Below are 27,748 nucleotides of genomic sequence, written 5' to 3'. Positions count from 1 at the left end.
CTGTAACCTGGTCAAAAGACCCTCATGCCAGATGACTAAATATACTAAGCTATGAATGTGACTGGCTTCTTGATGAGACCAAACCTAAAATGAGGATAATTTTTCAGGAAATTCGATGGAAGTCATTAGTAACCTATGTGGTGAAAAGAAGCATGCATCATTCTTACAGAAGCAGCATTAAAGACAATGCAGTGGGACATCTTGTATACAGAGAGCAAGGTAATCCAAACAAATTCCCCTCCATAGGGAATAGAAATCTGATAAACCTGGTGCACATGCCCTCTGCAGTGGAGTGAATGCATCTTGAGCACTATAATTCATGCTTTAGGGGCATATGAGTAAGAGAGTGAGGAAGAGCAAGACCTTGTACTATGTTCATTAGGGTTATAATCTTTTTCCGAACACAGGAGGGCAAAATACTTCCCCTTAATTTTACTTATTCTAACTGGTAGGCTTCCAAAAGGTTATAAACATGACCTGTATGGTCAGATACCAAAGTTACTGATTAATATTCATCTCAGCTAAATACTCAAACTCCACCTCTGGTACAAATGGTCTAAGAGTTCAATAATGGAGATAAAACAATGTCTCGGAGTTTCATACATAATTGAGGCCATTTTGGTACTCTCTCCTTTTCATTATTCCCATTTGGATAAAGAAAACTGCAAAATGGCTTGTCACAATGATGCATACCTGCCCTTTGGGAGTAACAAACTAGCCATGATAGAGAATTGGGGCTAGCTAATCGCAGTGGAATTCTTTCTTCTCAGTCAAGAAACAAACATCAAGGACAATGCAAGATGCTGAGCTAAATGGCAACACTCAGAAGCCTGGCATTGTGGCTGCAAGGTCTGAGCCTTGAGGTACTACGCCTCTGCCTTTCAAGGCTATGAGCTTTACTCGGACACATGTAATGTAATGAAAAGAAAGCTTTTCATGGCTTGCTTCTCTAAGTGGATAATAAATATCTTGGTAATTTTGGAATTTCGAATGTGAAAAGGGCTCTCAAATAAAATCCTATCAGAACCTGCTTTATGGATGAATTCCAATAAGACACTTGATCAAACCTGCCTTCCAGGCAAATCATGCACCTTGGGCATAGTTATATCAAAATAGGTAAGCAGTACTGACATACAGCTTGCCTTCCAGAGATTGAAGAAAGATGCAAATTCTTGAGCTCTCTTAGGTGAAGTTATGTATATAACCCACATCTCTCCTTGGAATATTCAGTGGATAGCTGTGGAACATCCTTTACAACTAACTCCATTGTCCCAGGTAATCCACCTCAACATTTCAGAATGTTGAATTCTAACCTTCAAGAGAAAGATAGGGAGGCCTGCAAAGATAGTCAAATCTGGAGGTGACCAAGGACAATGTGATGATTTTCGCAGCACCTGGGGTGAGGTAGGGGCAGAGACTGGAGATGTTTTGTGGTGCAAATCGACAAACTTTGTAATGAAGTACATAGGTCAAAAATAAAATGACAGAGAAGGTGTATATAATCACCAACCCGAGACAGTGGCCAGAGGGAGAATAAAGTCAATGGCAAAGGAACAGAGCTTGTAGTGGCAACCCCTCCATAAACTTCAGCATGTCAAAATTCTGCTGTTTGCATCCTACCTCAATATGTCTAGCATCCTCATTCTCACCCTGAATCCCTTTCACACCTCAAATTCTTGTTTTCACTTCAGAATCCTTCCATGGTTTTTTCTCCCCACTATCTAACCTCCTTTGCCACAGGAACCTACCAAACACTTCCCAAGCATGCTATTCCACTGACTTCTGTACATTCCACCAACCTCCTTTCTTAACCACCATTGGCAGCTCTTTCTTTACATGCAAGGCCCACTTGCTGGAATTTCTTTGAAACACCTCCACCTGTCAATCTCCTTTACTCTAGCTTGGTGCCTTTTTTTGTGCTTCTGTGAAGAACCGTGGGATGTTATTTATGGTAGCTGGGTACAGTATTTTCCCAATGAAGGATGAGACTATTTAAACAGGAGGTGAGAGGAGGAATAAAGCACAATCTTCAATAACTTCAATTTCTCCACAGCTATTAGGGTTTTAAAACTCAGCCAAGAAATTTCCCTAAAATATGTCAAAAAAAGGCAGACTTGAACTTATATAGCACCTTTGATGACATCACAAAGCACTTCATAACCAATGAAGGACTTTATATGTAACCCTTGTTGCAAAGTTGGAAATATGACAAACTTAAAGACACAGCAAAGCTCCCATAAACAGTAATGTGACAATTAATCAACATCACTAAAAGCAGAGGGCCAGATATTGACCAGGACACCATGAGTCTGTTTCGTTTCCCAAAGTTGTGCCTGGGGATCTTTTATGTCCAGCTGAGAGAGCAGGCACAGCCTCAATTTAAAGTATCCTGGAAGACAGCACCCACAACTGTACAGTACAGATGGAATGCTTCACTGAATATTAGCCTAGATTTTGTATTCATGCTTCTAGAGTGGGTTTTGAACCCACAATCTTCTGCCTCACAGGAAAGGATTACCAAGTGAGTCACAGATTGCACATGGGGTACAAGATAATGGACTGACAAAAATAACATAAGTCAATTCTATAGTGTCAGTACCAGAGCCAAGACCATAGAGAACAGAACTTTAGGCACTTGGTCTTCTGTCCTTAATTCTGATGTGAATTATCTTCGTAATTACAAAACTTTTAAATTCTGTGTCTGTAGTCAACCTTCAGTAAGTCCCCTTTTAAAATTCCCCTTACTAAAGTCATCTTCATTTTTATTTTCAATTTTTTTTCTCATTTGGCAGCTGGACAGGAAATGCTCAGATCTGACCATCTTTAACATTGTTCATTCACAACACGTTTGGGATTTCAACCTAATTTGAAAAACACCCGTAATAGACCAGTCCTACCTGACATGACTTTTCATCAGAATTGTTTGTTCCTTCCGTGGAATCCTTTACAAAGTAGTTATCGACCAAGTCTATCTGTCTGCATTCTTGGCGGCACACCGGACAACGGATCACACCCACTAGGGGATAAAAGAATTGAAATTTTAACCTCAAGAAACGCCACACTTTTTGGCTAAAATATACCAAAATGAAAATCCAGGCAATGCATTTCACTGGAACAAAGATATCAGCATGCTGTTACTTAAGTGTGCACATTTAAAACAAGTTTTGATTTGCATTATTGGAATTTTCCTCAACATTGAAAGATTTTAATTAAAGATTTAATAGCAGAACATTTTTTTAAATACCTGGCATTTAAAGAAATTGTCTCAAGAGGTCATCACAATGCTTTCACTACATTATAATTTTTTCCCCCAGAGCACAGCAATTTACATTGGTAACTCTACAAAAGATAAAAGCCAGCACAAGATAAACCAGTTTCCAGGTTAACTATGTACTTGGAAGCTCTTCCACACTAATGACGGACCAAGTCCAGCAAACACGTTTGCAGAGGTCTGTGTAACAATGATACCAATCTTTCAAACAAACAGTTGCCACATTTAACCCTTCTACTCAAAAGGACCTCCAAATTCAGTCCTCAAGAAAATGTGTTTGCAAAGATGGGTCTAGATGCAAACTGTTATTAGACCATGCCCTCTATTTGTCAGTGGGAGGAAAAGTTTGCTTCAGCAGTGAAAGCTGCTGCACAATACTGTTTGGGCTTGCTATTGAGGGAGAATGATTTGAAGACACGATCATATTAAACTCTATAAAGGCACAAGCGCCACTTCGCTTCCAAGCTCTGGAAGCTAGGAATGCAGCTAGGTTTAACAGAACCAAGTTGAAGGGATGAAAACAAAAAAGCTGTTGAGACTTCAAAACGTGTAAAAAGGAAGCTAGTTTTGTATCAGGCCATTAATGCTGTCAGAGTGATTAATCATGATGTGGAGATGCCGGCATTGGACTGGGGTAAACACAGTAAGAAGTTTAACAACACCAGGTTAAAGTCCAACAGGTTTATTTGGTAGCAAAAGCCACCCAAGCTTTCGGAGCTGCAAGCCCCTTCTTCAGGTGAGTGGGAATTCTGTTCACAAACAGAGCATATAAAAATTTATATTTATATGCTCTGTTTGTGAACAGAATTCCCACTCACCTGAAGAAGGGGCTTGCAGCTCCGAAAGCTTGTGTGGCTTTTGCTACCAAATAAACCTGTTGGACTTTAACCTGGTGTTGTTAAACTTCTTAGAGTGATTAATGGCAGACACAGACAGTGTATTAACAACCTAACTCTGGTTCTCTCACAAATGAAAACACTGGAAATCATCATCTGGCAGTAAAAACCAGCAATCTACTTTCTAAAAATGACCACGTTCAGTTAATTGATTAGGTCTTTGGTTGAAGAGGGAGAAAATTTCAGCATCTTAAGATTTCCTCAATGCACAATCCATATTGCATGTTCAAAGTCAGTCACATCATTAACCATTAAATAACATTGTTGATTTAGACAGCTGTTCTATGAGCATTCCACCTTATCTTCTCCAACTTGCCTTTTTTTTAATTCATTTATGGGATGTTGCTAGCTAGGCTAGGATTTATTGCCCATCACTAATTGCCCTTGAGAACCTATTCTTGAATGTAGCACATTTTTATTTTTTGCAGAGCCTTAAAACAGAAAACGAATGGTAGCAAGTATGTGAAGCCAAGCCAGGACAACTTAAAATAATCCTTCGTGATGGACATCTAATTCTGATTGAAATTGGAAGTCAGTCTACCTCCAAACCTTTGTGACAAATCAGTTGCAAGTGTGAGGGTATAATCTTATGGCGAAACACTCAAACCATTTCAATTAGCTGCATTGAGACAGCTGCACTCTGATCCCAGATTGTCCAATTATGCAGAATGTAAAGCTACCAGTGAAAGTCGCACTGAATTTCTCAAATGTAGACTAACAGAGCAAAGACCTGATATAGCAGCAGTTGTGATTTTTCTAAGAATGTGTAAATAGCATAAAATCACAGCTGTTCCCAGTTAAGGAATGGAAAAAGCAGAAAATGGCACAGGAAAAGTGAAATGGCATGACAGAATAATGCAATACAGCTATCAGCGTATTTAGCATGGTTTAAAAATGCCACACTTCTGATATTGTGCCAATATCCTTCTTGCATTACTTCAATTCATCACCTCATTGTGGTATTACACAGCTTCACCAAATTTGGAAGTACAAGTTAAACAATGCAAGCGCTACAATTGTATCAAGTCCATGCATTTTGATAAAGTGCTACATAAAAGACTAGTTGGCAAAATTGAAACCCAGGAGATCAAAGCTGTAGTGGCAGCATAGAAACAAAATTAGCCAAGAGACAAATAGTCAAGAGTCATGGGGAACGGCTGTTTTCAGACTGAAGTATACAATGATGCTCTGTAACAGTGGACTCAGATTCTACTGCTACAGAGCACCATTGGGCAGCACGATGGCACAGTGGTTAACACTGCTGCCCCAGCGCCAGGGACCCAGGTTAGATTTGCGGCTTGGGTCACTGTCTGTGTGGAGTCTGCATATTCACCCGTGTCTGCGTGGGTTTCCTCTGGGTGCATCAGTTTCCTCCCACAGTCCTAACGACATGCTGGTTAGGTGCATTGGCCATGCTAAATTCTCCCTCAGTGTACCCGAACAGACGCCGGACTGTGGCGACTAGAGGATTTTCACAGTATAAGCCTACTTGTGACAATAATAACTAACAATTGATGAAAAACACTGTTTTTGATACTTAACGACCATAACGTGGGTGCAGGATGCAAAATTTTGAAGTTTGCAGATACATGGCAAATGAAATTTAACAAAGACAAGTGAGCAGTAATGTACTTTTGAAGCAGGAACATGATACAATCCCAAATGGGATGCAGTGGAGTTGGACTGTCACGGGCACTTCAATTCCAAGAGCACCATTCCATGACTCATAAAAGCAACAATTGCTTAAATAAAAACACTATCCTTCAGTCAAAAAAATATCCTTCGGGCATGAACTAACTTGAATATCCACAGGTGTGTTAATAATAACAAATAAAACATGGAAAATAAATTTAATTTTGATGATTAAAGCCAGTGGTGGGATCGAACAAACTTGGCATTTGGTTCAGGTAATAATTCAGAGATTACTACTACCTTTAGAGAGTGTTTTATAATTTGGACCCTTATACTTAAAGTCACTCAGATGCTTTTAGTTCCACCTCTGTTTTTGGTTCCTAATTGGAGAATGACAACTGGATCCTCTCCCCCCAAGTGTGTCTTCAGTTGCAGGGAAAGGCCCTTAACCCTGGTGCAGGACACACAACGCAACCTTCAAAGAACAGAATTGATCGTCCTGACAAAACTGTCCACTACATTCCTTCTCACTCCCCTCTTTTGAATGGGATTCTGCACTATGGTGCCATAGTCAGTTTGTTCATCCATGCTGCAGTCCTTGTCCTCATCCACTGATATAAAAGTGCCTCATCTCTGTTGGTAAAAGTCAACGGCTGAGGTTCCTCCATCAATACGTGCCGAATCCCCATACCTGCCTGACTCTCAATCACACCTTCCTGTGTTTGGCCATTAACACTAATGTTCCACTTAATTTATGGGCAGCAATGGTGGCACAGTGACGAGCACTGCTACCTCACAGCACTAGGGAGTCAGAGGTTCGATTCTGGCCTTGGGCGACTGTGGAGTTTGCACATTCTTCCCGTGTCTGCGTGGCTTTCCTCTAGGTAATCCGGTTTCCTCCCACAGTCCAAAAATGTGCAGGTTAGGTGGATTAGCCATGCTAAATGTGTTACAATCTATACAAGTGATCTGCAAGCAAGGACAGAGTGTAACAGCAAAATCTGTGGATGATACTAAAATAAATGGGAAAGCTAGCAGTGAAGGATTATAAAGATTTTACAGACAAATATAAATAGGCTAGGAGAATGGGCGAAAATTTGGCAGATGGTGTTTAATGTGAGAGGTTATCCATTTTAGCAGAAAAAAATTGAAAGGCAAATTATTACCTAAATGGAAAGCAGATTCAAAATACATCCAGGCAGAGGGATCTGGGTGTCTGTGTTCATGAATCGCAGAAAGTCAGTATGCAGGCGCAGAATGCAATAAGAAAGGCAAATGGGATGTTGGCAGTTATTGCAAAGGGACTGGAATATATGAGTAGTGAAGTGTTGTTGCCATCGTATAGGGTGTTGGTAAGACCTCATCTGGAGTATTGTGTCTAGTTTTGGTCTCCTTATTTGACGAAGGATGTGGTGGCATTGGAGGCAGTTCAGAGGAAGTTCACCAGATTGATTCTGGGGATGAAAGGGTTGACGTATAAGAGATGAAACAGTTTGGGTTTATAATCACTGGAGTTTAGAAGGATGAAGAGGGGATCTGATCAAGGTATATAACATTTTAAAAAGGAATTGTAAAGTAAATGTAGACCAAATGTTTCATCTTATGGGGCAATCTAGAACACGAGGTCACAGGTACAGGTTGAGGGGCTGTAGATTTAACACTACTTCTCGCAGAGGGTGGTGAATTTGTGGAACTTGCTGCTGATAGATTCAGATATATTGTTCACAGATAAACAGACTAACAAATCGAGCTGAAACATTACTTCTGCTCACCTTCAGTGGCAGAGGTAACCATTAACTAGAAATTCTGAAGAAATACTTATCAAGTTCAAAAATACCAATTGGGTCAATTTGTAAAATCGGCAACAAATTTTCTTCATGTTTTCACTGGTGCATGGTGATACGAGTATTTTCACCTCATTACAGCAGTGCTTTTCCCCCATCATTCTGCACATTGGGTGCCGTTTCAAATTGCTACATGAGCATACTGGACTTCAAAGATGCATTATCATGTTCTTCATCCAAGACACACTAAGAATGCCTCCATAGGAGAACCTAAGGCAACTCACCACCACCCACTTAAGGGCAACTAGGGATGGGCAATAAATGCTGGTGCAGTGATGCCCACATCCAATAAATGAATAAAAAACATGCCGGTCAAGGTAAAACTAACACCGAAGTCACAAACTGGTTGAAATCTGGAAATAAACCCAAATGCCCAAAAATTGCAGGGTTATTCCTGCTACATCGCTTTAGTATCAAGCTAAGAAGTCGACAAAAGATGGGCACTATTGATCTGCAATTGGTTCATCGAGAGAAAAACAACACTGTTCTGGACACAAATCACAAGTAATGGTAAACATGTTACAGATGTGGTGATTATGAACATTCAGAACATTTGATAAGATAGCACACGGGACAACTAAAGAAAATTAAGCAGTATAGAATTTGGAAAGGCTACAAAATTAGATTTTAAATTGATTAAAGGGGAAATAGAATAAGAATGCAACCAATTTTTCAGTATGGTTGAAAGTGAGGAGCACTTTGTCCTAAGAATGTAGTTCTGTTCACTAAGTAAATTAATATTTTGAATACAAGGCACAAGACGATATGATACCCAAATCTGCAGACAGTATTAAAGTAAGAGGCATAGTAATGAATTCCAAGAACCAAAGAAAGATGCAGAAAGTTATAGACCCTGAAAGATGATTGAAAAGGCAAATAAGGTGGCAGATGGTCAATAAATACAAGATGATACATTCTGGTAAAACAAATGAATATACTTTGAATGGGAGAAACTGGATGATTTGGAAGAATGAGGATTTGTAATTCAGGTTCATATGGCCTAAAAAGCAACATCGCAAATAGAAATGGCTGGATAAAAAGGGGGAATGTTGGGTTTTAGGGCAAGCGGTATAGAACAAAGAAATGGTGCAATTATTTATATAAAATCTTGTGGAACCACAGAATGGGGTTTGCAATTTTAAACTCCACAGTACAGAGACAAGAAAGAATGCTTTCAAGAACTGATCTATGCTTGAAAATCATTATCCTAAGAATTAGGGGCAGTTTTTGGGGTAGTGGGGAAGGAAAACAAAGAGAGAAAGAAATAAACTAGAGATTAATGCACTCAAGTTTGAGGACTATTTTAACCTGATGGACAATCGTGCCCAAAACCTCAATGTCTAGCCAAAAATGAAAGACTAAAGCTACAAATATTAACTTGCAATCCCAAGGCAAATTCAACTCATGAAGTTAACTTCACATATTCAATTATACAGTACTTAATAATGAAGCATGTCATCTTGCATTGAGGTTCACAAACTTACAACTGAGAAAGGGTGATGAAAGGGATGTGCAAAATGCAGTCTATTTTTCATTATTTATACAGGGCAAAAGTAGAGACTGCACGTGCACCATTCCTGTAACCATCAGGAAACATTCCTGAATTGACTGAGTCTTTCTGAAATAAAAGGTGATTGGCTTCAACAATAAACCAGGATAATGGCTAATCAACCCAAGGCTACTGACATATTTGCAATATGAACTGAAATTGTGTAGTAAGGCAGTCACGCCCCTTTGTCATCTGCAGAAAAATACAGCAGCAGAAAAGCAGTAACATCTATGCTTTAAAAGAACTGAACGCTACAACAGGTTAACAAATGCGAGGTTATTCACTTTGGAAGAAATAACAGCAAATTGGATTATCTAAATGGAAAGAAATTACAACATGCTGCTGTGCAGAGGGACCTGGGGGTCCTTGTGCATGAGACGCAAAAACCCAGTCTGCAGGTGCAACAGGTGATCAAGAAGACAAATGGGATGTTGGCCTATATCGCAAGGGGGATAGAATATAAAAGCAGAGATGTCTTGCTGCACCTGTACAGGGCATTGGTGAGGCCGCAGCTGGAATACTGTGTGCAGTATTGGTCCCGTTATTTGCGGAAGGATATATTGGCCTTGGAGGGAGTGCAGAGAAGGTTCACCAGGTTGATACCAGAGATGAGGGGTGTTGATTATGAGGAGAGACTGAGCAGATTGGGTTTGTATTCGTTGGAATTTAGAAGGCTGAGGGGGGATCTTATAGGAGACCTATAAGATAATGAAGGGGCTGGATAGGGTAGAGGTGGAGAGATTCTTTCCACTTAGAAAGGAAACTAGAACTAGAGGGCACAGCCTCAAAATAAAGGGGGGTCAGTTTAGGGCAGAGTTGAGGAGGAACTTCTTCTCTCAGAGGGTGGTGAATCTCTGGAATTCTCTGCCCACTGAAGTGGTGGAGGCTACCTCGTTGAATATGTTTAAATCACGGATAGATGGATTCCTGATCGGTAAGGGAATTAGGGGTTATAGGGATCAGGCGGGTAAGTGGAACTGATCCACTTCAGATCAGCCATGATCTTATTGAATGGCGGGGCAGGCTCGAGGGGCTAGATGGCCTACTCCTGCTCCTATTTCTTATGTTATGTTCTTATAACAGTACAAGGTCTCCAAAGCCTGTTCCTTTTTGGATCTACCAATACAGCAAACTGACCACAGTAACAAGACTACGAGCAACTGAGACCTGCAGAAAATCCATTCCTTCAAGGGATTCCTGAAACATTTTGCATAGGACTTCGGCTGTTGAGTTCACCTAAACTTCCCTTCAGCAGTGAAGACACTTTCACCTAGCCTGTTTTCCAGAACAAGACAATGTGAATTACAAAATACTCTTTTTGCTTCTAACTTGTTAAGTGCCACATTATCTTCAACTGTACTTTCCATGTGGTATGTGAGAGAGTATGAAAAAGAATGTTTGAGAGAGAAAAAAAAGAGTGCGAGAAAGAGAGTGTGCAAGAATCAGTTCCTTAGCATTACATTTTGGCATGAACATGAAAATAAGTACTCCCCTTTATTTAACCCCACAAATTGCTTGCTGCTTGTTATTCAAATTGTCCACACACCAGGGGTCTCAGACACACGCAGTTTATTGATTATGGACAATTGAGAAGAGACGAAGATTGCAGTAGTTCTTTCTCACTCTGTCCATAACAAAGGCATAACGAGGTCCATAACGAGGAACACTACAGACAGTTACCCGCAGATCCGACCAAAGCACACACCCGTCAACTCAACACTCTGATCAAGACCTTTGATCCAGACCTTCAGAACACCCTCCGTGCTCTCATCCCATGTACTCCCCGCGTTGGAGATCTCTACTGCCTCCCGAAGATACACAAGGCAAACACACCCGGCCGTCGCATCATATCGGGCAATGGGACCCTTTGTGAGAACCTCTCCGGCTATGTCGAGGGCAGCCTGAAACCCATTGTACAAAGAACCCCCAGCTTTTGTCGCGACACTACGGACTTCCTGCAGAAACTCAGCACACATGGAGCAGTTGAACCAGGAGCACTCCTCGTCACAATGGATGTCTCGGCACTCTACACCAGCATCCCCCGCGATGATGGCATTGCTGCAACTCCCTCAGTACTGAATGCCGACAACTGCCAGTTTCCAGATGCAATTTTACAACTCATCCACTTCATCCTGGACCACACCACAATGTCTTCACCATCAACAACCAGTTCTTCATCCAGACACGGAACAGCCATGGGGACCAAATTCGCACCTCAATATGCCAACATCTTCATGCACAGGTTTGAACAAGACTTCTTCACCATACAGGAACTTCAACCGATACTATACACTGGATACATCGATGACATTTTCTTCCTTTGGACTCATGGCGAACAATCACTGAAACAACTATATGATGACATCAACAAGTTCCATCCCACCATCAGACTCATCATGGACTACTCTCCAGAAGCGGTTGCATTCTTGGACACACGCATCTCCATTAAGGACGGTCACCTCAGCACCTCACTGTACCCCAAGCCCACGGATAACCTCACAATGCTCCACTTCTCCAGCTTCCACCCTAAACACATTACAGAAGCCATCCCCTACGGACAAGCCCTCAGTATACACAGGATCTGCTCAGATAAGGAGGATCGCAACAGACACCTCCAGACGCTGAAAGATGCCCTCATAAGAACAGGATATGTCGCTCGACTCATCGATCGACAGTTCCGACGCGCGAAAAACCGCACTGACCTCCTCAGAAGACAAACACGGGACACGGTGGACAGAGTACCCTTCGTCGTCCAATACTTCCCCGGAGCGGAGAAGCTACGGCATCTCCTCCGGAGCCTTCAACATGTCATTGATGAAGACGAACATCTCGCCAAGGCCATCCCCACACCCCCACTTCTTGCCTTCAAACAACCGCACAACCTCAAAACAGACCATTGTCCACAGCAAACTACCCAGCCTTCAGGAGAACAATGACCACGACACCACACAACCCTGCCACAGCAACCTCTGCAAGACGTGCCGGATCATCGACACGGATGCCATCATCTCACGTGAGAACACCATCCACCAGGTACACGGTACATACTCTTGCAACTCGGCCAACGTTGTCTACCTGATATGCTGCAGGAAAGGATGTCCCGAGGCATGGTACATTGGGGAAACCATGCAGACACTACGACAACGGATGAATGAACACCGCTCGACAATCACCAGGCAAGACTGTTCTCTTCCTGTTGGGGAGCACTTCAGAGGTCACGGGCATTCGGCCTCTGATATTCGGGTAAGCATTCTCCAAGGCGGCCTTCACAACACACGACAACGCAGAGTCACTGAGCAGAGACTGATAGCCAGGTTCCGCACACATGAGGACGGCCTCAACCGGGATCTTGGGTTCATGTCACACTATCTGTAACTCCCACAACTTGCCTGGACTTGCAAAGTCTCACTGGCTGTCCTGTCTGGAGACAATACACATCTCTTTAACCTGTGCTAATGCTCCCTCCACTCACATTGTCTGTAACTTTAAGACTTGATTAGCTATAAAGACTCGCATTCCAATCATTATTCATTATTCTGTAAATTGAGTTTGTGTCTTTATATGCCCTGTTTGCTGTGTATGAGCAGATCTCCCATTCACCTGACGAAGGAACAGCGCTCCGAAAGCTAGTGGCTTTTGCTACCAAATAAACCTGTTGGACTTTAACCTGGTGTTGTGCATAACAAAGGCATCAGCTTTATAAATAAAGGTAGAGTACGCAAGAGGGATTATGGTGAACCTTTATAAAATCACTGGCTCGGCCTCAATTGGAGTATAGTGTCCGATTGTGGGCACCACTCTTCAGAAGGCTTGAAAACTGGTGCAGAGAAGATTAAAAGAATGGTTCCAGGGATGCAAGACTTCTGTTACATGGATAGATTGGAGCAGTTGGGGTTGGTCTTCTTAGAAAAGGCTGGAGGATTTGATAGAGGTGCTCAAAATCATGAGTGAAAACTGACTAGAGTAAATAGGGAGAAACTGGCCAAATGGTCATGTACCAAAGGATGCTGATTTAAGGTGATTGGCAAAAGAACCAAAAGTGAAATTCTTTTTATTTAACGCAGCATGTGGTTAGGATCTGGAATGCAATGAATTTCCCGAGTGGGGTGTGGAGGCGGATTTAATAGTGGCTTTCAACAGGGAATTGGACAATTATCTGAAGAGCAAAAATGTTGCAGGACTACGGTAAAGGACGTGGGAGTGGAAGAGCGAGTTGCTTTTGCAGAGTGTTACATGGAAAAGGCAGATTAAATGGTCGTCCTCCTCTGTGCTGTAACTATTCTATCAGTCTAAGATATGGTACACTAATTTTAGAAGCATAAAAGTATCGTTAATTCATCCAAGTGATTTACATAATGTAAAATGACAACAGGTAGCCCAAGCATCTTGGTAAAATTATACTTAATGCATCAGATGTATAAATGTCAAGTATCATTTCAGATACACAAGGTCAAAGGTATCCCAACAAGCATGGATGACAAACCTCACTGGTTTCCTTATATTACTTGGGCAAATGTTATCAAAATACTTATTTCTAGGTGATTTTAAAAAGATAAATAAACGCGAACAGCGGACTAGCAATCTGTTTATTTACTCTCAAGTATTTAGCACAATAAATGCTCTCCCAACAGAAATTTATGTAGCTATTGATTGTAATAGGACTGTGTAAAGTGATTGGCATGTTAGTACAGTGAACAAGGATGGAGGCTACACTTTCCATAAACATCGTATATAATTTTGAAAATATTAAAATTCTTCCAAGTTTTCATTTTTTTTAAACTTTGTTTTCTACTCCCAAATGTTTGTTTTGAGGCCGGTCAAATTCAATAATACAAGAAGGGATTCTACTAAAAAGATCAGCAGGATAAATTACAAAACAGAAGCTGTCCTTTTTCATAATTACTTTTGCCCCTTCTGTATGGCCACTGCATTGGATGTCTTAAATTAAGGGGTCTCCCATTTAAGTGGAGATGAGGAGACATTTTTTTCTCCGAAGGCCATAAGTCTGTGGAACACTCTTCACCAGAAAGTGGAGAAGGCAGAGCCACTGAATACTTTCAAGGCTGTATAGGGTTGATTCTTGATAGAAAGAGTGTCAAAGGGCACTGGGGGTAGGAAGGAAAGTGGAGTTTAGGCCACAATCAGATCAGCCATGATCTTATTGAATGGAGGAGAAGGCTCGAGGGGCAGAATGGCCTACACTTAACTTTTAATTTGTATGGTGCCATTTGTCATATACTTTGTGTAATAGCAGAGAAAAAAAAAAGTAATCGCTGAATATCTGACAAAAGAGCTATGGCCACAGGAAGGTCAGTATCAGAGGGGGCTGATTTTGGGTAATTGGTAGAAAAAAAAACCAGGGGCAACATCAGGGGAAAACATTTACACAGCGAGTTACCATGATCTGGAATACATTGCCAGCAGAGGTGATGGGAGCATGCAACACACCATATTATCTCAGTTCTTTCTTGAAAATACACTTCTGCTTTGACTTGTTTCTCTAAACAAATGTAGTTACTCCAAAACATCTAAATGCCTGTGATATATATTTCTTTCTCATCTTATTGCATAATATTCAAATTACTGCTGTCTTCATTCTCGAATATAACAGGTTATAAAAAAAACTTGTGATTAGATTTGACTTGTCACATGGATTAGTATACAGTGAAAAGTATTTTCTTGCCCGCTACAAGACAAAGCATATCGTACAAAGAGAAGGAAAGGAAAGGAGAGAGTGCAGAATTTTGTGTTACAGTCATAGCTAGGGTGTAGAGAAGGGTAAAGTTTTAGAAGCATAGAACAAGAGTAAAAGATAGAATTAGAGGGTATGCTGGGCACAGCTTCCAAGAAATTGCCTCGCTCCTTCTTGGAATGTAGCTTTAAGCTGTTTATATTTGTCAACTTCTGCATTCAAATTCAACCACTTACTGGTGCACTTATACAGCAGCAACCTGTTCTGCAAGTCTGAAATCACAAAATTAACCTTAGTTTGTTCAAAAAAAAGGAGGCCCTCACTTGCAGGACTTGTGTGTCTCAATTTAGAGGAAAGATATGGGATTGTGAGCTTGGAACATACTTTCTCTGGACAACAGAAATATTGCATTTCTCTATACCAGGTTTGCAACATATCTACTTGGGAGTATGTTACTCAACCTGAAAAATAAACACTGCATTAAGTGAAAGGGCTTTATGAACAGAATTGCTTCAAGCGAAAATTCAGTTGAGGCTAAATGCCTGGAGAGACTGGCTGGTACTAGAAAGGATGAGAAGTGATTTATACAGCTCACCAAGGAAGCATAGAAGAAAGAAAGAAAGAAACCCTACAGCACAGAAAGAGGCCATTCGGCCCATCGAGTCTGCACCGACCACAATCCCACCCAGGCCCTACCCCCATATCCCTACATATTTTACCCACTAATCCCTCTAACCTACGCATCTCAGGACACTAAGGGGCAATTTTAGCATGGCCAATCAACCTAACCTGCACATCTTTGGACTGTGGGAGGAAACCGGAGCACCCGGAGAAAACCCACACAGACACGAGGAGAATATGCAAACTTCACACAGACAGTGACCCAAGCCAGGAATCGAACCCAGGTCCCTGGAGCTGTGAAGCAGCAGTGCTAACCACTGTGCTACCGTGCCGCCCGATGGCATCCTGTCTGTGTGGAGGATGGCAGAAAATTAGATAGTTGCCACACAAATGCATTAGAATGGGACAAAAGCACAAGGAGAAGTGCAAATATGTTATTTGTACCAGGCATAATGTAGATTCATGTGCACTGTGTCCGGTTATCTACACAAAAAAACTAGAAAGGTTCTAGTGCTGTTTCGAATCCTGAATGAAACATTTTCAGTTTTAGCCACAGAGGGCAATCAACTTCCAGACATAAAACAAGCAGACATTTAAATCATGTAGTTGGCACAGTTACCATGTGTTTCTCCCCCTAATTTAGTACTTCTGACCTGCTAATGGCACCACCCTAGTTTTTTTTAAAATTAGTGTCACAAGTAGGCTTACATTAACACTGCAACAAAGTTACTGTGAAAATCAGAGTTGCCACACTGACGCCTGTTTGAGTACACGGAGGGAGAATTTAGCATGGCCAATCCACTTAACCAACATGTCTTTCAGACTGTGGGAGGAAACCGGAGCACCCGAAGGAAACCCACGCAGACACAGGGAGAATGTGCAGACTCCACACAGACAGTGACCCAAGTTGGGACTCGAATCCGGGTTGAGTCCTGTGAGGCAGCAGTGCTAAACACTGTGCTGCCCACCTGAAGGACAATCACACTCAGACAGGTATACGGAACTAGAATGATTTGATATAACAGTTCAACTGACTGAACAAGTTGCTGAACTCTATAATATAAATAGCCCCATGTTTGTGGAGCCAATGGCATCATTAGGTCAACTCAACATTTTGATTTATGAAAATCACATTGGGTCAAGGTCAAGTCCCCCAGGTTCCCAGTACAACAGTTGAATCTTTGCAAGTCAGAGGGCAATCCAAACACAACATAAAACCAGATATTGCTCTGATTGGACAACAAACAACTAAATCATATAAAAACGCTTAAAACAATAAGATCTTTCAGCCATCAACTTACTAACAACCACATATACCAAGTGGACGTTTGAAGTTTGGCTTGAAACAAAGCAGTGGTTCTGGTGCAGCCACTTACTCCATTGGCAGAACCTGCTGTTCATCAAATTGGGGAGATTGAAGTTGCTAAAATCAACTTTTAAAGAATGGAAGGCTGCAAAATTTCTAACAGGAAGATATGGGTCTATTATTTGAGCTTGTGTTAAGTTTCATTGCAACAGTATAGGTTCAGAACAGATTCAAAGTGGGAGCAAATAAATTAAAATTGGTCAGGGTCACACTTAGACACTAAAAGACGTCCAGCAGTGGTCAATCTACAATCGGTCTTTCAAATGAAGAATGAAACTTTTACTCAATTTCTCAACCACAGATGCTGCCTGACTTGCTGTTTCTATTTCAGATTTCCAGCTTCCTCAGTATTTTGCTTTTTCATTGCGAGTGGAGTGGAGGAGCAGAGGTGAAACAAGAGAGAAACAGGTTATTTACATATGTTATTTACATATTACATGTTATTTACCTCAATACTATGGAAATAGATGCAAATGGTTAAGTACGAACACACTTAAAATACAGGACAACCCAGAGGTCTCCTTGAATATTTGAAAGATGGCACTGTTAGGAACAATGTATAATTAAGTTGAAAATATTTGTGTTAAGGTAAAATGGTTTGTTTCGTTTTTGTTGTTTTCATGTCTTGATGCCGAGATATCTGGGTGGACCTGTGGCTGAAGGTTGGTCTTTTGGGTGTGTTTATAAATATATATACACAAACATACATTTTAAATGAGGTTTTACAACCCCTGAAGTTAAAGAGATGAGTTAAAAATGTCAGATGTTTTGTGATTTTTGTGGGGAAAACAAAGTAGAGAAAACTGGGCTGACGCCTAGCAAAAGTGGTCAAGTGAGTGAAAGACAGTAGAGAATCTCAATAAAGGTAACTATGATGGTACGAAGCATGAATTGGCCATGATGGACTGGGAAACATTATTGAAAGGAAAGACAATGGACAAGCAATAGCAGACATTTAAAGAACGAATACGTGAACTCCAGAAGTTGTTTATTCTTGTATGGCGCAAGAGTGGTAAGGGAATTGTGGTCAAACCATGGGATAGGGATGCTGCAATTGCATAGGGCATTGGTGAGGCCATATCTGGAGTAGTGTGTGCAGTTTTGATGTCCTTCTCCGAGGAAGAACATCCTTGCTATAGAGGGAGTAGAGCCAAGGTTTACCAGGCTGATTCTTTGGATAGCAGGTCTTTCATATGAGGAGAGACTAAGTCGGTTTTCACTACCACAGAATGTAGTCAAGGCCAAAATGTTGTCTGAAGAAATTAGATATAGGTCTGGAGGCTAAAGGATCAAGGGATATGGTGGGAAGAGGGGAATTCAGGATATTGAATTCGATGATCAGCCATGTTCAAAATGATTGGCATAGCAGGCTTTAAAGGGCCAAATGGCCTACTCCTGCTTCTAGTTTCTGTCTTCAATGTGCATCAGAGAATGAAGCCAGAGATTTTTCAGCTCTCTCAGAAGAGAAAAGCACCAGGCTAGTGGGGCAGTAGTTAATGGAGAAGTTAGTTATAGGATTCAATAAAACGATCAGTTTAGCAGTGTTGCTACTGAAAGTGAGTTTAAAGTGCGGTTATTTTTGGGTGTCTCAGGGAGAGATACAAGTTGGACGAGAAGCACCAGTGGAATGCTCAAGAATTCACTGGAAGAAAAAAGTGTTTGTGTACCAATCCCAAGCACTGTGCCTTCATGTCAAGCTCATGGAAACTCTTCATTGGTTGTGTCTGGAAAGATATTGTTGGGCAAAGGAATATTGGGAAATTGAACCTTGTGCTCATTTTGAGACCTTTCCAACCCTGTTCTCTTGTTTTAATAAATATTTAATTTTTGCATTAAAACTTAAGCCGCAGGCTCCATCAATTTGTTTAGTAACTTTGTTCCATGGTTTCTAAAAATAGTTAGGATCCATTAAGCCAGGCTTCACTCTGGGGTCGGACTTGCTCAGTATTATCAGCTGCGATCATAGCAGAATAAGGTTTCCGATGCTACGAACCTTACCAAATAGGTGGAGCCAGTCCAATATTACGGTCGTAAAGCAGATGATACACTGCTTTGCAAAAAGTTCCAAATAGTTTGAATAAGATTCACAAAACAACAAGTCAAGAAGCAATGGCAGTACAAACATTTCCACTTAATATGCCCATATGTTAAAAAGCTATTCCACAGTAGCTCCCAAGCCCTACTAAATAGATTATACAACAGACAGTAAAATCAAACCCAAAGAATATTTTGAATCAAACTTTTAGATTTAGTAATAATGGAATGGCACCAAAAGGAACACCAGAAATAAAGCAATGATAACTTGGAGAATATCAAAAAGACAGCAACGAACAGATGGGAGGACTAATTTGTTCACAAAAAGCTAGCTGACAAATATTGCTCGCTGCTCATCCAGAAAGGCATTAAGGAAAATGAAATTAAGGTAACATGCAGGTTACAAACAAATTCACTGAAGGAAAATATACTGTTACAGACAAGACGAAGATTAATTTAAACAGTCCCGTTTTCTCCTCTTGCTACCCATCCGTAAATAGAAAAGATGTTTTCCCTTTTATAAATAGTGGTGTATTTTCTTCAACCCTAATCCTCTATTAATAACCCTAATATAAACTTGAGATGAGGTGAAATAACAGGATTGGTTTATTTTACACATACAGAAAGGGGTTTGAATAAAGGATGTATTTTTCCAGGTCTGGAAGATTGAGGTGAGGGACCCTGTTTTCTTGTAGACATATTGCCTCCGATGGCCAGCTCTGCCTTAGAAATATAAAGGTGCTGGTGTATTTATTACAAATTTGATATTTTGTAGCTATGGGAGCATTGGCGCGTCTTTAAAAGTAATGAGGACGCTACTGCTTTCTGAAGGTTAGAAATCCCTCTGGTAGGAGTCATGGCTGTCTGATGTGGAGATGCCGGCGTTGGACTGGGGTAAACACAGTAAGAAGTTTAACAACACCAGGTTAAAGTCCAACAGGTTTATTTGGTAGCAAAAGCCACACAAGCTTTCGGAGCTCCAAGCCCCTTCTTCAGGTGAGTGGGAATTCTGTTCACAAACAGGGCATATAAAGACACAAACTCAATTTACATGAATAATGGTTGGAATGCGAATACTTACAACTAATCAAGTCTTTAAGAAACAAAACAATGTGAGTGGAGAGAGCATCAAGGCAGGCTAAAAAGATGTGTATTGTCTCCAGACAAGACAGCCAGTGAAACTCTGCAGGTCCAGGCAACTGTGGGGGTTACAAATAGTGTGCCATGAACCCAATATCCCGGTTGAGGCCATCCTCGTGTGTGCGGAACTTGGCTATCAGTTTCTGCTCAGCGACTCTGCGCCGTCGTGTGTCGCGAAGGCCGCCTTGGAGAACGCTTACCCGAATATCAGAGGCCGAATGCCCGTGACCGCTGAAGTGCTCCCCAACAGGAAGAGAACACTCTTGCCTGGTGATTGTCGAGCGGTGTTCATTCATCCGTTGTTGCAGCGTCTGCATAGTTTCCCCAATGTACCATGCCTCAGGACATCCTTTCCTGCAGCGTATCAGGTAGACAACGTTGGCCGAGTTGCAAGAGTATGTACCGTGTACCTGGTGGATGGTGTTCTCACGTGAGATGATGGCATCTGTGTCGATGATCCAGCACGTCTTGCAGAGGTTGCTGTGGCAGGGTTGTGTGGTGTCGTGGTCACTGTTCTCCTGAAGGCTGGGTAGTTTGTTGCGGACAATGGTTTGTTTGAGGTTGTGCGGTTGTTTGAAGGCAAGTGGGGGTGTGGGGATGGCCTTGGTGAGATGTTCGTCTTCATCAATGACATGTTGAAGGCTCCGGAGGAGATGCCGTAGCTTCTCCGCTCCGGGGAAGTACTGGACGACGAAGGGTACTCTGTCCACTGTGTCCTGTGTTTGTCTTCTGAGGTGGTCGGTGCGGTTTTTCGCTGTGGCGCGTTGGAACTGTTGATCAATGAGTCGAGCGCTATATCTTGTTCTTATGAGGGCATCTTTCAGCGTCTGGAGGTGTCTGTTGCGATCCTCCTCATCCAAGTGGATCCTGTGTATACGGAGGGCTTGTCCGTAGGGGATGGCTTCTTTAACGTGTTTAGGGTGGAAGCTGGAGAAGTGGAGCATCTTGAGGTTATCCGTGGGCTTGCGGTCCAGTGAGGTGCTGAGGTGACCGTCCTTAATGGCTGCCAGGAAGTTAGGCTAAAGCCTTTGTAGCCAGATTGATGCAGATACACATTTTTCTTCCCTCTTTCTGGACAAGACAATAGGCTTGGATTATCTATCCCATATTAATGACTCGAATGTTTGGAATTTTCCTACATTCTCTCCAGATACCCCATTGAATCTATTCATAAGTTCCAAGACATAGATCAGGCCACCTCTCCAAGTCTTCTTTACCAAGTTAAAAAGCCCTAACCATTTCAATCTTACCTGATAACTGTACTTCGTTCTGATACAATCCTTGTAAATTTTTTTTGCACTTCCTCTAGTTCTCCCTCACGTGCGTTTTATAGTATGAAGACCACAACTGTGAGCAGTGCCGATCAGCTCCCCATTCAAGTTCAATACGGCTTCGCTACTTTTGAATTCTATACCTCTAGAAATAAATCCCACTGAGTTTTTTTGGCAACTTTTACTTAACTGAACAATGGGCACTGCTTTTAATGATTTATTCACTTGTATTCCTATATCCCTTTACTCTTCTACCCCAGAAGTACAAGTGGTGTTTCATTTCCTATCAAGTACATTGCCTCACATTTATCTATATTGAACAATCTGGTCTGCAAATTTCCTAATGCCTTTTGTTATATTCTTCCTCCATATTAGTTACATCGTGCAGTATTATATTTGTATTTTCATCTGCAAACTGTTATTGGTAACTTGCTCCCAATTCCAAATTTTAATGTAAATTGGATCAGTGGTCCCAGCATTGATCTTTGCGAACACGACTTTCTTCCTTCCTCCAATTTGAGAAACCCCTTGCCTCTTTCCATTTTTTGGCCAATTGGCCACCTTATTTGTGCCTGCTCCATCTTTGTTAGGAAAGCACCATATGGTGCCTTTCAAAAATCCACAATATACGTACTACGCTATCCTCAACTACTCTTTCCATTGACAGAATTCTTGATGAGACAGTTTGGTTATGCATGACTTCACCTTTCAGAAGTCATTCCATTAAACCCCATCAAATAATATTTCTCAAATTAGTCCCCTCTCCGATAGTAAAACTTTGTTGCTCTCCTCACTTTCAATTAGTTTACCGACCTGTAATAGAAGTGATCAAAACCTATCCTTCTTTCAAGGATATAATATTTGTTCAAAATCTGAAAGCCAGGGGGCTCCGAGGAGCCATAAAAAGACTGGGGAGAATAATAAACAAGGGAGGGGGACCCCAAATGGAAACAAAAGAAAATGGCAATTTATACTGCATTAAAACAAATCTTCCAAAAGTCAGCATGTAGTGATTTTCATTGTCTGCTTACACTTTTAAAATTGTAGATGGCAGAGAATCTCATGCACAACCTAGGCATAAAACAGCGCACATATCCATGCAAATAACTCAAAGACCAGCTATTTTCAATTACAATATAAATGTTTGTTCAATGAAATTCCAAAGTATCTCCATCTCCTTGAGATGAGTGTAATCTTGGCAGCACTTTGCACCAACTTATTTGGCTTTTTTCCATTAAACATCAATCTAGGCTTTCAGTAAGACTCTGATAAGAACCCTCACACCAAGTTACAATAAACTTTAAACCCAGGATTATGAACTGGCTCAGATCACAGCCAGAAGTTGTAGTTAACATTGGTTATTTAGCTTAGAGACCTGTTACTTGAGCACCATGCCACACAGGGGATTGCTCCCAAGTCTGCAACCTTTCACAGAAAAGGAATTTGTTAGGTTTTTGATGGATAGTTGTCAGTGCTCACTCATTACCCGAGTCTAACCGCAACTTCAGAATTTAGCACAAGTGCAGATTAATGCAACAAAGTTGCGGTATGTCAATCACTACTCCACACAAGCTACAATGTGGACTTCGACCCAACCCAACTCCCCCCAATAACACCAGGGAGGACAATCAGCAAATATGTTAAAACTTTCCCTTTTCCAATTTAATAGATTGGGGAAGATCGGGGACAAAAGAGTAGGAACAGACCGAATATGAGGCTTTCCCCAGAGAACTGACAGGCTCTGGATACTGCAGATGCTGGAAATCTGGTTATGGCAGATGTGCAGCTGACTGAAAAAAATGCTATTTTAGGCACATTCTTTTGTTTCTCTTTGGCCCTGGACGACTAACCCTTGTCTTTCAATTTCTCCAGTCTTCCACCCTATTACAGACCTTCCTTTCATTTTGTCCCACCCATCCCTACTCAAAACCTAACACAGTTATCTTTTCCTTGTTCTAATAAAAGGTCACAAATCTGAAACTTTAACACTTTCCCTTCACAGATGCTGCCACAATGAGTATTTCTGGCATTTCTGTTTTGATTTTTGGAACGCACTGCCAGCTAGCTGACTGTGTTCTAGAGGGAGCTGGACCTATGCCTGACTGTGGCAGAGTTCACATGATACATGTCTTTACAGGTGATGCTTGGTTCATGTGATCTTCCAGACTGGTCAAATCCCTCAGGTGATTGAAACAAGTTTTCTTCCGTTATTGATTGTGGGATTTTTTTTTTACATAGCAACACTGGATGACTTAGTTGTGGGGAGTTCTGGTTAAACAAGTTCTAAATGTTGTCTAGCCGTGTTTTCCGCTGTCGGTCTCTTGGTCTTCTTCTGGTAGTGATTAGGTATGCCAATCCTTCCGCACAGATAACATATCTGAAGAACTCCATTTATCATCTTTTGATGCAGATCCTCCCACCCCCCAACTGACTAGATCACAGGTGCAGAGATTTGAGCAAAAAGGGAATTCGAAAAAGAGTTTAGGCTGCCAGGACTCGAGCCTGTGCCATGCAAGTCTGCATGTTTATGGTGCTCAAACAGGGAGTACTGAAATTGTCCTTCACTAAAAACCATGGATACTCAGTAAAGTTACTTGCATCAATTCTTGATGGCTACCATTCTCCTAGTCTTATCATATTTTATTTTCAAGAAAATCAAAAACAATTTACCAGTTTTAGCAGGGTTTTTCTTCACTTTCCATCCAAAACCATTTGAAAATAGATATGTTTGAAACGCACCCATTTCAAAATATTCTCTCTTTCAATAATGGAGTAACTGCTTTCATATTAGCAGCAATAGCACAGAGTGCCAAATAATTTTTTTCTCCTGTGCACTCAAATGTCTTTGGATGTTTTTTCACTACATAAATGCAAGTTGTTGTAGTAATGCAAGCTGTTGTTGTAATGCAAGCCTCAATGGTGGTGGAAACCAAGATAATGAGCAGTAAACGATCTAATTTTCATTCCTATGAGCCTCACATTAATTGGAATATGGAAATCCAGTCTATCCTAGTTAATCCTGACAATAATTGCTGCAAAACATTAGGTTTACAAATGTGCTGAACTACCAAATTTAGAGTTTCAAATAACCAAGGAATAATCAAACAGCATTAATGACAACACTTATGAAAAATGTACAATAATTTAACACTTCAAACACTGTACACAACAATCTTACTACTCCCAATACATTTTTGTAACCTTCTTCATCATGTTAGACATTGTTTACTGCTTCTTCCAGGTCTGCATTACAGAGTGGCATTCTATTGCATTTCTGATTATGCAAATGACAACCAGTGAAAAATATTTCCAAATTTTCTGATTACGACGTGCTCAATAGGCAGCAAAAGGCCCACTTCATTGACTGCAGGCCCTTATTATTGCTGCCTTTCTCAATGGTAGTGTTGGACCTTCAACTAGCTACTGATGGTCAGCTATCAATTGTTTAGACTCTATATTCTAGAATATTCTTCATTAAAATTATCCACCTCTTCTCCTTAAAATGCACCTTGCGGATTAAGATTTTAGTTGCCTTTCCTAATATTTTTTATCTTGGTATTCATCCCTATTCCCCTTTATGCCTCTGTGGAGCAGCTTAGACATTGCATATAACTAGAAGAACAAAGAACAGTACAGCACAGGAAACAGGCCCTTCGGCCCTCCAAGCCTGTGCCGCTCCTTGGTCCAACTAGACCAATCGTTTGTATCCCTCCATTCCCACGCTGCTCATGTGACTATCCAGGTAAGTCTTAAACGATGTCAGCGTGGCTGCCTCCACCACCCTACTTGGCAGCACATACCAGGCCCCCACCACCCTGTGTAAAAAACATCCCTCTAATATCTGAGTTATACTTCACCCCTCTCACCTTGAGCCCGTGACCCCTCGTGAACGTCACTTCTGATCTGGGAAAAAGCTTCCCACCATTCACCCTATCTATCCCCTTCATAATCTTGTACACCTCTATTAGATCTCCCCTCATTCTCCATCTTTCCAGGGAGAACAAGCCCAGTTTACCCAATCTCTCCTCATAGCTAAGACCCTCCATACCAGGCAACATCCTGGTAAACCTTCTCTGCACTCTCTCTAACGCCTCCACATCCTTCTGGTAGTGCGGCGACCAGAACTGGACGCAGTACTCCAAATGTGGCCTGACCAGCGTTCTATACAGCTGCATCATTTATACTCTATACCCCGTCCTATAAAGGCAAGCATACCATATGCCTTCTTCACCACCTTCTCCACCTGTGTTGCCACCTTCAAGGATTTGTGGACTTGCACACCTAGGTCCCTCTGTGTTTCTATACTCCTGATGACTCTGCCATTTATTGTACAACTCCTCCCTACATTATTTCTTCCAAAATGCATCACTTCGCATTTATCCGGATTAAACTCCATCTGCCACCTCTCCGCCCAATTTTCCAGCCCATCTATATCCTGCTGTATTGCCCGACAATGCTCTTCGCTATCCGCAAGTCCAGCCATCTTCGTGTCATCCGCAAACTTGCTGATTAAACCAGTTACACCTTCTTCCAAATCATTTATATATATCACAAATAGCAGAGGTCCCAGTACAGAGGCCTGCGGAACACCACTGGTCACAGACCTCCAGCCGGAAAAAGACCCTTCGACCACTACCCTCTGTCTCCTATGGCCAAGCCAGTTCTCCACCCATCTAGCCATTTCTCCTTGTATCCCATGAGCCTTAACCTTCTTAACCAACCTGCCATGTGGGACTTTGTCAAATGCCTTACTGAAATCCATATAGACGACATCCACGGCCCTTCCTTCATCAACCGTTTTTGTCACTTCCTCAAAAAAACTCCACCAAATTTGTAATGCATGACCTCCCTCTTACAAAACCATGCTGTCTGTCACTAATGAGATTGTTCCTTTCTAAATGCACATACATCCTGTCTCTAAGAATCCTCTCCAACAACTTCCCTACCACGGACGTCAAGCTCACCGGCCTATAATTTCCTGGGTTATCCCTGCTACCCTTCTTAAACAACGGGACCACATTCGCTATCCTCCAATCCTCAGGGACCTCACCCGTGTCCAAAGAAGCGACAAAATTTCCGTCAGAGGCCCAGCAATTTCATCTCTCGTCTCCGAGCGTCGTCGTCGTCGAGGATAGATGCCATTAGGCCCTGGGGCTTTGTCAGTTTTAATGTTCCCTAAAAAAAAACCTAACACTTCCTCTCTTGTAATGGAGATTTTCTCTAACGGGTCAACACCTCCCTCCGAGACACTCCCGGTTAACACGCCCCTCTCCTTCGTGAATACCGATGCAAAGTATTAATTTAGGATCTCCCCTATTCCCTTAGGTTCTAAGCATAATTCCCCTCCTTTGTCCGAGAGGTCCGACTTTCTCCCTGACAACTCTTTTGTTCCTAACGTATGAATAGAATGCCTTAGGATTCTCCTTAATCCTGCCTGCCAAGAACATCTCGTGACCTCTTTTTGCCCTTCTAACTCCCCGTTTGAGTTCTTTCCTACTCTCTCTGTATTCCTCCAGAGCTCCATCTGTTTTCTGTTGCCTGGACTTAACGTACGCCTCCCTTTTCATTTTAATCAGATCCTCAATTTCCCTGGTTATCCACGGCTCTCGAATCCTACCTTTCCTATCTTTCCTTTTTACAGGCACATGCCTATCCTGCAGCCTTATCAATAGTTCCTTAAAAGACTCCCACATGCCAGACACGGACTTACCCTCGAACATCCTCTCCCAATCAACATCCACCAATTCCTGCCTAATCCGGCTATAGTTAGCCTTCCCCCAATTTAGCACCCTGCCCGTAGGACAGCACTCATCCTTGTCCATTACTATCCTAAAGTTAACTGCAGGTTGTTGCTGTTGGTGCACAATATTTCTAACCCGATACCATGTGGTATAGATCAGCCATGGTTTCGATATGCAGACATTACACTTGAGTTGTCAAAGGAATAAATGAATTCAGCTACTAGCTTGTTGATAATAACAACATGGGCTGATCCCTCAGTTGTTCATCAAACCCGGGCACTAATCAGCAGAGATCTTTGTGGTACCAGCATCTTATCTCATGCAGTGCACAAGAAAACTGATTTTGCATCCTGGTTGGGTAATCGATTTCCTTTACATTTTAAATAGCCTAATGTGCCAATGATTCCTAATGTGCAATGGCAAAATAGTGTACTGGCCACCAGGAAGTGTACATGTCAGTAAGATTGCTGATTGCAATGTTCAGGAACATAGTCATGCCAAATCAATGTGCACTTTTTATTTGAAACTCAAATGATGGCATACTTAATGACAGTTGTCACCCAAGTTTTCATGTTCTCATTGTGTTCAATTATGTTGATTAGATTAAAAAGTGTTCCTGAAGAAAGAAGGCTGAGCGTACTCTACCTACAGTTTGAGACTCTTTCCCAATTAGTTAGTGGATATGACAAGT

At 41.6% G+C, this 27,748-nt stretch overlaps 1 protein-coding gene across 5 annotated transcripts in view; it reads right to left on the bottom strand.

Annotated features, from left to right (window-relative positions):
* The window catches only part of trim33 (tripartite motif containing 33), a 167,380-nt gene that overhangs the window by 99,907 nt on the left and 39,725 nt on the right, over positions 1–27,748 (bottom strand). For all 5 annotated transcript variants that reach the window (XM_078197760.1, XM_078197762.1, XM_078197763.1 and 2 more), the window contains exon 2: positions 2,898–3,016. In XM_078197760.1, coding sequence (XP_078053886.1) covers positions 2,898–3,016 — 119 coding nt within the window. The remainder of the gene's footprint in view (positions 1–2,897; positions 3,017–27,748) is intronic.

The sequence above is a fragment of the Mustelus asterias genome, chromosome 25 (assembly GCF_964213995.1).
Source record: "Mustelus asterias chromosome 25, sMusAst1.hap1.1, whole genome shotgun sequence".
In the NCBI taxonomy this organism is placed as follows: Eukaryota; Metazoa; Chordata; class Chondrichthyes; order Carcharhiniformes; family Triakidae; genus Mustelus; species Mustelus asterias.
Note: the sequence above shows the minus strand (reverse complement) of the source record. Positions and strands in the feature narration are given on the sequence as shown.